We start from the raw sequence: 13621 nt of genomic DNA on the forward strand, positions 1-13621 counted from the left end.
CAGCCATTCCAATATTGCGCCTGACAAAAGGTTAAATGATACACAAAGATATTGTACTTCATTTTAATTTCTCAAATCTAAAACACATGTTTTGATTGGCATGGAATCATCATCAGAATCTCCTAAATTGATACACTAATTCAGTGATTCAATGCAAAGGTTGGTAGGAATGGGTGAGGGTAAAGCTCACTCCACACTAAGCCAAGGGATGTGATACAACACACTAATGGGTCAAGGGTACCTCCACCTTAGGCTTTCAGTATTTTTTTGGGTGTCCAAATGCTTGACCAAAGTGACCCTGATACCCCCACAGAAACACAAAATGATAAAAATCTAAGTTACATTGATACTCTATGATAGAGACTTGAACTTACCTTTTTTGCTCTCATCCTTTGCTGTAACCACAGTCGAGGGTGTCGTAAATGTATCTTCAGGAGCCCATTCAAGATATAAGGGTAAGTTTTTAAACTTGGTGTACGCAAGTTTTCTAAATGCATACCTGGCCTCAGTTGGATCGGAAAATTCAATGATGGCTGAAAAAAATAAACTTCACTAGAAAAAAATTTCCAGATGAAATCTATGCTATCCCTGCTTATAATGAAGGAAACAACTGTTATGACCAGCAAGCTTAAAAATTCATCATTCATTCAAGCCAAGCTTAAAAATGAATTTGCAATGTCACCACACAGATATGAGAATATAATATGTAGCTATGTATGTGTGTCAATGAAACCAATACAATATATGTAATATGAAAAAATATTATCAATGTACAGAAACACCTGGAACGGGGAAAGGGTAGAGTTGGATAATGGGGCATGGGATATGGCCATGGAAAGGAAGAAGCAGAGAATGTACTTAGGGACAAGGAAATGGCCAATGTTTGTAGGTTTTGTAACAATTGAGCATTTTCAATGGCATTCAGCATTCACTTGCAAAGAAGTTGTATCATGTTAAAATCACTCCTTCAATGCATACAGCTAATTCAAGAGTCAGCAATCTTTCCCTGTCTATGTACACAATCAAGTCTGCTTAGCTATGTGAGAATTAAATATGAACGAGTATTAATCACAAGATATTTTTTTGATATAAATAATTATAGTAAACCTCTTAATGACAAACTTCTTGGGACTGAGAAAATATTTTGTTATACAGAGTAATTAGTTACATAGAGGTTAACAAGTTCTTAAACTATTTACAGAGGAAAAGTTGGATATCTTAATTCTTCATTGAGGCTTTCATGGTCTCTGGTTGATAAAAATAATAAACTTTTTCAGGTCTTTCTGCAGTTATCAATTCATATGGCAGAGAATTCGGTTTCAGGGGATAAACCCCCCTCCCCCAAAACTCAGAGAAATTTAATACATTTTACTTAATTTTATAAATATTACTTATAGAATAGTGTAAGGATTAATAAAATACACCTCAGAAAGCCATAAAACTCACCATTTTGAACCATTTATCTCAAAACTTTTCTGGGGGAGGGCACCCGCACCTCACATATTCCCTACCCCCTAGTATTAGTTGCTCCTAAAATCCTCCAGCCTCAATTCCAAGCTGCCCGTCTGATATAGCCTATTCATTCTTCCCACACCCCTTCCAGTCCTATTCTACTGACTTTCCCATCCCATCGATGAGCATTTTGGTAATAACCCAATGAGACAGAGACCAAAAGCTATAGGATGACACCCATGCAAGGCAATGTACAGTGGAACCTCGTTAAAGCGAGTACGGGCTATAGCGAGACCCCCGCTATAACGAGAGAAGGCCGATGCACCGTCAATTGACCCTATAATAAGCGTGTTAAATTATTCGTTTTTACGAGACCCTTTCGGTGTTGCCTCTCGCCATAGCGAGGGTTTCACCGCCGGAAGACTTTCATCAAGACTCCTTAACCTCTGTAACTGCTAGCGATCTGTTAGAAATGAAGTTAATGGAGTGCTCAGTCTCGAATTTATGTGGTAAAATGTCGTTCGATAAATATAATGATTGACGAAACAATGCTTTGCATGATTTTTATTCAGTGCGGCGCTTATAAATTGTTTGAATAATCAGTCGTTATTTGAGTAAGGAAATTAAGTGATGCAAAAAACCATCGCCTTTCGTCTGGATTTATGCTTACGTTTATCGGATAGATGTTTATCTGTCGCCGCACCACTCCTGTTCCTGTATATCTGTTCGCCACAGGTATATTGGCTATTATTTGCTCCACCTCCGGTAAAGCGACAATTCGCTATAGCGAGTGTTTATTAGTGCACCGTGGGATGTCGTTATATCGAGGTTGCACTGTACATCGGTTTCCCCTACTTGATAAAATGTTTTATCTCAAGATTATAGATTGAATAGGTCGGAGACAACTTATGTAAAGGTTACATACCAGTTAAACCACTGGGAGGAAGTACTACTCGTCCTAATAATGCATGCTTATCAAATATTTCCCTCAGTTCAGATGCTTCAGTCCCAGCAGGAAGATTTTTCACCAGTAGAATGGTTTTAGATCTCTTCTTTGTAGCCTGCACATAAAACAAAAGCTAATTTATGATACACGCCAATATTTAACATATAGAAGACAATTTTAAATATGAACTTTTTTTAACAAACATTGACACTTGAAGTCTTTGAAACATTGAAAAAATTTGAAGTCTAGGCAAGGACAGAAGATTATTATCCTATTTAACCTGAGGCTAACCTGATCAAAAGCACTTAAAGACACCCCATTTTCCAGTAGAAATTCCCTTGTTTTGCTCACTAACTGTGTTTCTCCTAGAGCAAGCCTAACAGCAACACTATTGCCACTGCTGGAATCTAGCACCTGTAAAACAAGACATAAATTTAGAATAATTACTAATACCAATGATAAATACATGTTACCACATTGTTTAAAAAAGCCTCATTGCCAAAAAAAGTACACAGTATAGTAAAAAAAATCTTTCATGTCATAAAAACCGTATGGTAAAAAATCGTTCCATAAAAAATTCAAATTGGTAAGTTAAATTTGCATAACCTTTGCTGTTTGTCACAAATATGTTATATGGACTTATTGTAAATTTTGAGGGTCAAAATTGGAAACCAGTCGCCACTATCCATAGGTATGACAAATATTTAAAGTATTATGAAATAGTGTAAGTACATAGCACACTTAAGTTATTTTTTTGTATGGGCAACTTAGGAAGAAGGAAAGGTTTAATAAATCTCACATTAATTATTAATATATATATACTGCCAATAAGGTAAAAATATTGTACAATACTTAAAAACCTTTCCGCAGACCAAAATGATTATGGGTTTTATTACCAGTACCCTGACAGCACACGAAAAATTGTAGACGTATACATTTGGGATATTTCTAGTCTACAGGTAACTTAACCAATGGAAGTTACCAGTAGACCATAAATATACGCGATGTACTACTACCGCAATTGGGATATTTCAAGTCTACTGGTAACTTAACCGATGTAAGGCTGTAGACCAAAAATATACGCGTGATGAAAAGTAAAGAAAACATTAGTTATCTCACATAAATGTCATGTCATGTATATTCATCATGACAGGTAGATTCCATAAAGTTACGCATGAAACGGCTAATTATAAATATACGCGATGTATAATACACGAAAAATTGAAGGCGTGCACATTTGGGATATTTCTAGTCTACAGGTAACTTAACCGATGGAAGGCTGTAGACCAAAAATATACAGTGCAACCTCGATATAACGACATCCCACGGTACACTAATAAACACTCGCTATAGCGAATTGTCGCTTTACCGGAGGTGGAGAAAATAATAGCCAATATACCTGTTGCGAACAGATATACAGGAACAGGAGTGATGCGGCGACAGATAAACATCTATCCGATAAACGTAAGCATAAATCCAGACGAAAGGCGATGTTTTTTTGCATCACTAAATTTCCTTACTCAAATAACGACTAACTATTCAAACAATTTATCAGCGCCGCACTGAATAAAAATCGTGCAAAGCGTTGTTTCGTTAATCATTATATTTATCGAACGACAGTTTACCACATAAATTTGAGACTGAGCACTCCATTAACTTCATTTCTAACAGATCGCTAGCAATTACAGTGGTTAAGGAGTCTTGATGAAAGTCTTCCGGCGGTGAAACCCTCGCTATGGCGAGAGCCAACACCGAAAGGGTCTCGTAAAAACGAATTTTTTAACACTCTTATTATAGGGTCAATTGACGGTGCATCGGCTATCTCTCGTAATAGCGGGGGTGTCGCTATAGCCCGTACTCGCTTTAACGAGGTTCCACTGTATGCGATGTACTGCTACCGCAATTGGGATATTTCAAGTCTACTGGTAACTTAAATGAAGGAAGTTACCTGTAGACCATAAATATACGCGATGTATTCTACCATTGCCTTCTAAGCTAACGAGCCGTATGCTTGAGATGGTAACACAGTTGGTCGTCTGCAGACCACGTTAGTGTATTGTTTTTATTGTTTATGAGTTGCGAGCAGTAGTGAGAGCTTCGTTTGTGATACGTGTTGGTTATTTCCAATGTAAAGCAAAATCTCCGACGATAGAGGCTCAGAAGCCCTCATATTTTGTATTATTTACAATATTAATATCTGAGTAAGTGCTTTAAATATAAACTGGAACAGTGGTTAAACCAAAAAGTCAGTAGCATCGTTGTAGCAGTCTGACAATGAGCCACGACCGTTGGAGGTGGATACGTTAAATGTAAGTTGATGTTATCGACGGCACCTCATCCATTTATGTAATTAGAACAATTTTGATATTTTCTAATGCCTGCTATGCTTTGACTGTCAATAATTTCATCCATTTCTTCGTAGGTACTGGTAAATTCGTCGTTAAGGACTGCTTGTGCTTGTATTATAAGGTGAACACCAGAGAATACAACTTAGTTCCCTATGCTTGGAGATTTTCGATTTTTACTAAAACATCTTTTGTGCCAAAATATGAAAAATATGAAAATACTATGAAAAATTTTCATCGTGACAACTCTCGTTAATTTACTGCTGGCAATCACAGTGCCAGTGTGGTTGTATGCAGTTAAGTTTGACAAGGTTGAAAAACATCAGCCAAGAGTAGTATTTTCAGATTTCCATCGTGATTGAATTGTAAACAGTGCTATTACGCTATCGATAAATGGACAGTTATGTAAATGTCAGTGGCGTGTTATCCTCCGTTGTTCACCGTGGGTATGACATATCACGATCAAGTTATCAAGATCAAAGCTGTGTGAAGTTTATTTTTCTAGTTTATCAACGAATAGCAGTGAGAAAAGTCACCTGTGCCACTTGAATGGGCTAATTAAGTCTCCAAATCGGTGAATATATAGTATTTTTCATCATAACGAGCTCTGTGATTGTAAGTTGTACGTGATTAATATAAGTATGGTAGTGACTTCCAGTTTTTTATGATTATATTTGCCTATTTCCCACTATGTTTTTATGGTGTGTGCTAGTATATCGTTTGTGGATTTACCTATATTATTGAAATACGTTGTTGCTTGTGTGTGTGTGTGTGTGTGTTGGCAGCGGAACCGATTCGCGATCTCAGATGTGAATTGTGTGCATACACTTGCTGTGAATTCGTATTCGTCAAACCAAGGAAATGGTGAAGCTTTGTCACGTTATCATGAAATAAAAGTTTCTTTCTACAATAATTGCATGTCTTGTGTTTCTTTAACTGTATATGACTTTTCATAGATAACTGCCTAAAAGTTATTTTCCATTATTTTAGAAAGTGCTTTTCTTTTGCTCCCTGAATTGGCATTATTGCTTTCCAAACCCCGCAACATACACGGAAAGAATGCAGAGCAACCGATTATTTGTTATTTCATAGGAGTTCAGTGTTTTTGTCTGTAATTAAGGTTCTCCTAAGTATTCGTGATGGATTTTTAGCATTTTCGTAGGGATAGGAATACCTTCTCCGCTAATGCGGCGTTAACAAATTCAACAGCACGGCTCGTAAGCAGTATTAATTAGGCATTGCATCCTATGTTAATAATAGATTTAATTGATAATTCTTCGAAGATAATCATCAAAATTGCCATAATTTCAGTTGAAAATCTACATTACGAATATTGCTACAAGATTAAGCAGTATAAAATGTAATATGTTTTTGTAAAAAAAAATATGCCTGCATTTGGTATAACCGTAGAACAAAATTATCATAAATGGGCGACATTTGCCCCTAATGTAGACCAAATATAGACGTCTACATTTGGTATAACCGCAGACCAAAATTATACCATTATAAGTTACCAGTAGACCAAAAAAGGAAGACATTTGCACCTAATGTAGACCGAATGTAGACCTGATGTAGACCAAATGTAGTCGCCTACATTTGGTATACGGCAAACCATTAGGTTTGCTGTATACCACATATAGACGTCTACATCTGGTTTACATATGGTATTCTGCAAACTTTGTGCTCTCAGGGTAGTTTAATAATCAACTTACAATAAAATCAAAATTTATTCACCTTTTCTTTAGTAGTATCATATTCTCTCGCTATTGCATCTGCAACAGCATTATGTCCCAGGAAAAGTGTATTCCAGTTATGAGTGGATTTAGCTTGGTTTTTCAGCTTCTTTTCTTTCTTCTGTTTGTACGTGAGACCCTCTGAAAATTTTAAGTAGGTACTAATTACAAGGATGGAATGAAATTATGAAATACTTAAAATATAATTTAAAACTAGCAACAGCATCAGGAAACATCAAATTGAGAAAGCTAACACTTATTTTTCTAATGAAGATTGTGCTGAAAGAAAAAAATAAGAAAGAGGTTCATTGGTCAGTAAGGAGTAATGAAGGAAAAGGGACAACAACAATCAGTAAATATGTGTGTAGAAAACTATAGTTAAAAGTTGAGGGTAAATAATGTTGCATATCACACGACTTCTCTCCCGCATGCCAAAGAATCAGAAAAAATGAACCTTTCTCGTAGACCATTACCATAGGGGTCATCCTTCTCCTCATGATATATTGATATCCTTTCCTACCTCTCATCTCATTACATTTCATCCCTTCACTCATAGCTAGAAGCACCGAATTATGCTCTGAGGAAATGGCTTTGTGGTGTAACTGGCTAAAATAGCTGACCGCCAATTGAGAGATCAGGGTTCGAATCCTGGCTAAATCAAATATTTTTTCACGGTAAACTCTCTCTGTATTTAACATAGGTGAATAGTTCAGGAGTATGACAGAAAAATCACAGCAATATGCACAATTATGTGATTGCCATACGTTCATTTTAAAAAATTAAGCCAAGCTATTTGAGCAAATGACTTTTAGATGAAAATTAACTATGAAAAATTTTCACGTGAAATTGTGTAGAAACAGCAATTTAAATTTATCTGCAATTCTGAATAATTTTTTTGTAATTCTAACACAAATTTCACAGTTGGTAAAGCTGATGAGATGGTACTCAACTTCATTCAATATAAGCAATAGTTACAATACATTTCAATTGCATTGTGACAGAATTTTACAATACTTACATAACTGAGGATGTACAAAATTTTATGCACAATAACTTGATGGTGACAACTCAATGAATAAAATTAAACAGCGACTTTTGTTCAAGAGAAAGAGCCACTGCTCTTAATAGCATTATTTAGCATCAGTCACCAAAAATAGAAGAGTAGGACCTTCAAAATGAAAGCATATCAAAAGCTACATACCTAAACTCTCATCTTCCTCTGGCTTAGCTTTACCAGGCAGGAGATGCAACATCCTACCATGAAATGCTTTTCCATCCAATTCTGAATATGCTTTGACAGCATGCTCCGGTATCATGAATGTGATAGTCCCAAATCCCTTTGGTTTCCTAGTCATCCAGTCCACAGGAACATTTACTTCCACAAGTGGCCCTGAAATTAAGTTCATCGTCCATCATAAAGTAAATACTGAGCGGCTAACACCTTCAAGCCGTCATAGATAAAAATTTGAACTCAAATGGATTGAAATTCTCAAAGGCAAATGCAACTAACAAATAAAGGATAATAAATTAATTGAAATGGAAAATTAGAGCACAGAAGATTCCGACAGTACAAACCATATTTTGCAAACAGCTGCTCTACATCTTCCATGGTGACAGTATATGCTAGATTACGCACAAATATTCTTCCAGATTCACCAATAGTCTCCTCATTTTGCAGACTTTCCTCTTGGTTCTTCCAATTCCATGGAGACTTATCTTGATCTTCAGCCTCCTTTTTATCTTTTTCTTCGTACTTGTTAACCATTATTTGTCGACCAGCTGAAAAAATAAAGCTCATGCTACAATATCATGAATCAATATCAACCACAAGCACCTTAACAGCATCAAAGATTACAACGGCCAATACTGAGTAGCCAGCTGGTCAGAGTTGACCCGTGACAGGTAAATGGGCCGAATGAGAGATTGGGGGCAAGGCTGCTAAGTAAGAAACGAAAGTACCCAGAGTATTTTAATACATAAAAAAGGCTCCTGTGATGAAAAGGTACAGAATGCATTCATGAGGTACCAGAAAAAAGGGCATTCCCAGGCATTCCTGATAATACACTTCTAAGTGACAGCAGACTCAAAAAGCTGTAACAACTCACCAAGAAATCCTTTGTTTTTTCCGAGTGCCTGCTTCAATTCCTTCTCCGTACGAAATCCCACATAGGCAATTCCTTTGATGCGAGGTGGCAGGCGAATGGAATACGGTTTTAAGGGATGGAAGAAATGCCGAACATGACTCTTCCTGGCTTTAAACCCAAGGCCACGAATCTTAACTGTGAACAACTCAATTGGTTCTTTCTTTGGCTTCTTCTTTGCAACATCTGACTTCTCAGGCTCTCCTTTCTTATCTGTCTGCACCCCCTTCAGCTTTTGCAGATACTGAAAATGTTGTCGAGCAAAGTGACACCATATGCAATGAGACAATGGATATTTAAAATGCTGACAGATTCAGTAAAAAAAGGCCGTCAGGATTTACTTTTTGTATCACGCTAAAGGCACTTGCTTTCTTATATGCAAAGTTAACTAAAATAAATAGTCAGGCCACCTATTGAAAATTCAAGCCATGAATTCTGGCAAAATATATCAAACGATTTCAAATGATTCCTGTAATATCAATGTAAGTTGGCATGTTTTTATGGATACTAAAATTCACACTAAGAAGGGCATGATAAAATAAAGCACCCCAGAAACAAATTCATTATTGATAAAATAAATTATTCACTAAATGATACATATATGAATGAATCCAAAAGTACTGGAAGGAGAGGTTCCTTTTTTCTATTCAAATATAAAATTCACGTCTAGTCACTTAGTACCCCAATTTCGACCCAGGGGCATAAAGAAAAAAAATAGCCACGCAGATATTATTGAAAAATGCAATCATTGGATTTTATAACCAATACAAATTTTAAATTCTTTTTAATTTCTTTTTTAAAAGTCTTGGGAGGAGTAAAATTCCAACATCATTCATATATCACACGGTATTTTCATTGCTGTGCAAGAGGAGCAAATTTCTTTTATTGTTTATTTGGTTTACACCAATAGGCATCAGCTGTAGTGAAAGTGCTAAAGGAGATCAGTTATGGCAGTTCCACACAAAAGGCATACATTTAAATTGACAGCTCATACTAGAGATAAAATCCAGCACATTCGTTATGCACCACCAGGTGAATGCATATTTTTCAGTACTAAACAATGCTTCTACGAATCAGCATACTTAATAAAACTAAAATATAACCAAGTTGCAGTCCTGGATTTTATGTCCAGCATAAATTGCATGATTAATGTAAACTAATATCTTTCAGATTTCCCATTACTGATTCCCTTCAAAAACACGGTAATTACAATACCGATGGGGAAATTAAAGCCGTTAGAATTTCCATCCAACAGAGATTCTGAACAAGAAATGAATACATATCATTTTCAAGCTGTACTGAAAGTGTTGCGGCTCAATTGAATGCAATACTTTTGGATTTGATGGTTTAACAAAATAACAAGATAGGAAAAATAACTTATTAAAATTCTGAGTTAAATTAAAAAAATGTAAGTAAAATAAATGCTTACAAACATACCTCAAAGTCTGAAATATCCTTGTTGGCAATGGAGGCCTTGTTGTCACCTTCATCTTCAGACCCTTCCCCTTCATCCTCTGCTTCATCATTGTCATCATCACCCTCAGACAAATCCTCTTCACAGCCATCACCCTCACTTCCACTTTTTTGTCCCTTATTTTCATCATCAATCCCGCTGTCATTCAAAGTTTCACTATCTTTCTTCGATTTTTTGGAGGAGATTTTTGCTAACTTTTCACTATCTAGCATATCATTACTCCAAGCAGCTTTGCTAGATTTTAAGTGCGTTTCCATATATTCAACAAATAGAGGGTCATCCTTATGCTGAGAAAGGAAAAAAGTTGTCCCAATCACAAAAGATAAGAAATTAAAAGTTTTTCACATAAAAGCTAAACAGAAAATAGGGCAGGATTTGTTAATTCACTAAAACAATTTCCTACGCAAAAATGTTAACTGCTGATTTATATGTTCTACCTTTTCTAATATATCACCAACATCATCTTCTTCTTCTTTCTCCTTTTTCTTCTTTTCTTTATCTTTAACTTTGCCAGAAGTTTTAGCTTTGCCTGCAGTGGAGTCACTTGCATATTTACTCCATGACTTGGGCTTACTAGGATCTCCTACAAGAGACAAGACAATAGAATTAGGGAAGGCTGAAATGAATATAACATGAGTTAAATAGAATGAAATACCATTTCATGTGCATTTGTAGAGCACATGTAAAGCATTTGTAAAGTATAAACTTATTAATTCTTAAACATTCAATACACAAGTATTATCCTTAAATACAGTTCCCAAGGATTTTTCACAATGAAAAACAAGTTTTTTTGGTGCCAAGTATTGAATTTTTGGAAAGTAGAGAATTTTTCCAATTCTCTTACATTATTTTGATTGAGATCAATGCATTTTTGCAAATAGACTGACATCTCCTTAAAGCCCAAGTCATTGTAGTCTCCTGCCAGTCCGCGAAGGTAGGTTCCTTATTCTTTCATCTCCTCTCCGGTTCAGAAATTCATCCAATCCACACACTTCTTCAAATCAGGGAAGAGATGATAGTCATTTGCTGCAATGTCTGATCTCATGGGCAGGTGTTTGACAATATCCCATTGAAATTTGTTGATGAGATTAGAGCTTGCACAGGTGAAGACGGAATAGTGCTGTTCTGTGGTCTTCCGTAATTATCCTTGGGACACACCTTGCACAAAGCTTGGCATGGCATATCTTCAAAGGTTTGTCAAAATCTTGTCAATGCAGATCTTGTTGGCATCAGGGATCATCTCACACAGCTCCTGAGCCATCACCCAGCAAAAGTTCAACACTGTGTCTTCCACTTTTGCAATTCAGCATGGAGGTTTTCGGGGTTACTACCTCGTAGATTCATCTCTGCAGACAACAGTTTCGCCAGCATTGCAGCAGGCTTGTTTAGGTCAATGAAGTGGAGATCCGTGGTATCGCCCGCCTCTTATACACCCCATCAGAGGTCGGTGTCTTCTAATTGGCTGGTTCAGGAGGCCCTAGTGGCTTCTCCATGTGTTAGGAAGCTGGTATCCATCCTCCCTATTGAGGTTGCTCAGTGTCTTCATTATCTCTATAGCTTCCCTAATGATCCGTGGGAAGTATCTCTTTTCATTGGCAATGACTTTTGCATTGCCATAGTCGGGATTGTGATTCGGCCCACTCCATGTGTGCTCAGCTGACAGCTCAACTGCAGTGGGTTATTCCAAACCCAGGGTGGGCCCGCATGGGATACACTCTTGAGGGCGGGGAACCAAGTCTGAGACTTATACGCCCATGCCATCTCAAGAGGGGAAGGACAGAGGAAGGATAGGTAAGGAAGGACGGGAATACCCTCGCCGCTATAGAAGCGACCAGGGCCCACTACTAGTGAAACCATATTTTAATGTTTCCACGAAAAGGAAGGAAAATCCTACGATTTTTCGTAGATTCCATGCAACTGCAACTCATTGGGAACCTTATTTTATGAACAACTCTCACTTAAATCTACACAGATACATTTTATTTTACAATTGATAATACAAATAAGCCAACTATCAACTTAACATCCATTGACAGATGAAGATTTGCAAGCATAAATTCCAAAGTTAAAGACATAAAGATTATTGCATCACGATATAACACATGGTATCAGGACATTTTTTCTACTTTAGGCCATTTCTCAACTTCCTCAAAAATGGATCCATGGACACACATTAAAATCAGTAGTTGAACCTATTTTCTGTTAAGATTTCCATGAAATGTATATTTCGTATATTCGCGGACAATGCCATTTTTTATCAACAGAAAAAAGTATATATGTACTTTTTTGTAGTCAAGGGTTTGTTGTTTTACTTTGTTGTGACTCTTTAAAAATGGTTGAAGAATAAAACTTGAAGTAGATAGTTGATCCTGTTTTTTCTCCGGACTAACTGTCGAAGCTTTCATAGTGGCACGAAGATTTCGTCCACTGGTTACCGAAACAAATAATTTTTTTTATCAGGTTATGGACCCAGCAGGCATAAGTGCGGAGAATTAAACGTGTTGGTGAAGAAGACTATCGTTTGAGCAAACGGTGATAAACTTCAAGTACAAATCAACCAGAGTCTGGCTTGGAATAACTCGTCGAACTCGTAAAAAGAAAAAGAGAGGAACGATGTCCGGACGGCGGCAAAATCAAATGATGGATAGCGAGTCAGCCCAGGGGCAGTTACCTGTGGCTGATAAACTTGAAGGGCCGAACTATTACGAGTGGACACTAGGAATGAAGGGGTTATTCTTAAAAGCTCAATGTATTGAAGCTATCAAAGGTTTTGAAGAGTGGACGATAGAAGAGAACGGTGTGTTAGTCGCGGCAGATCCGCCGGATTATGAGGTGAAACGGAGGAAAAGGCTGGACAACACATGTCTGGGACTCATCTATTGTAACGTTCAGAAGACTTTTCTGGAGCATGTGGACGCCTGCGATAATGCTAAGGCAGCGTGGGAAGCGTTGGAGACCATGTGCACGAGTTACGGCCGCTCTGAGCTATGCAGCTTCAATCGAGCTATGTGGAACACACAGAAGACTAAGGAGATGAGTATTCATCAATATGTTGCCATAATAAACGATTATCGCAGGAAAATCAAGAAATGTGGTATGGAAATTGATGATGATATGCTAGCTAATGTATATCTAAACGGCCTTCCATCTGACTGGAAGTTTTTTGTCCAGAGTTATAGGAAAGGGAAATTAGTCTCAAGAGAAGTATTGGGTGACATGCTTGTGGAAGAGCAGAAGATGCTATGCATGTCAAGAGAAAAGAAAGAACTCAAATCTGAAGATAATAGCGATGCACATCAAGTTTACAAGGTCACAAAGGAATCAGAGTTTTCTGAGCATGGAGTGAATAGATTTAAAGGGAAAGGAAAGAACAAAGGTAAAGGTGGAAGAAAAAGCCATCCTCCCATCTGTTATGTATGTGGAACAGAGGGACATCTATCTTTCCAGTGCCCCGACAGGAAACAAAATGCTATAGAGAAGAATCAGAATTTTGAATCTGTGAAGAAGGGGCGAGCTTCTGTCATCACAAG

The 13621-nt window shown here is 37.1% G+C and overlaps 1 protein-coding gene across 1 annotated transcript in view; it reads right to left on the reverse strand.

Moving 5' to 3' along the window:
• Positions 1–13621, reverse strand: part of LOC124159086 (probable RNA-binding protein 19) — a 34624-nt gene that overhangs the window by 15409 nt on the left and 5594 nt on the right. The window contains exons 3-11 of the mRNA XM_046534622.1: positions 10529–10674; positions 10055–10378; positions 8582–8861; positions 8052–8255; positions 7678–7866; positions 6478–6617; positions 2690–2812; positions 2378–2513; positions 375–533 (exon numbers count right to left, since the gene is read on the reverse strand). Of these exons, the coding sequence (XP_046390578.1) occupies positions 375–533; positions 2378–2513; positions 2690–2812; positions 6478–6617; positions 7678–7866; positions 8052–8255; positions 8582–8861; positions 10055–10378; positions 10529–10674 (1701 nt within the window). The remainder of the gene's footprint in view (positions 1–374; positions 534–2377; positions 2514–2689; positions 2813–6477; positions 6618–7677; positions 7867–8051; positions 8256–8581; positions 8862–10054; positions 10379–10528; positions 10675–13621) is intronic.

Source organism: Ischnura elegans, chromosome 5, assembly GCF_921293095.1.
Source record: "Ischnura elegans chromosome 5, ioIscEleg1.1, whole genome shotgun sequence".
In the NCBI taxonomy this organism is placed as follows: Eukaryota; Metazoa; Arthropoda; class Insecta; order Odonata; family Coenagrionidae; genus Ischnura; species Ischnura elegans.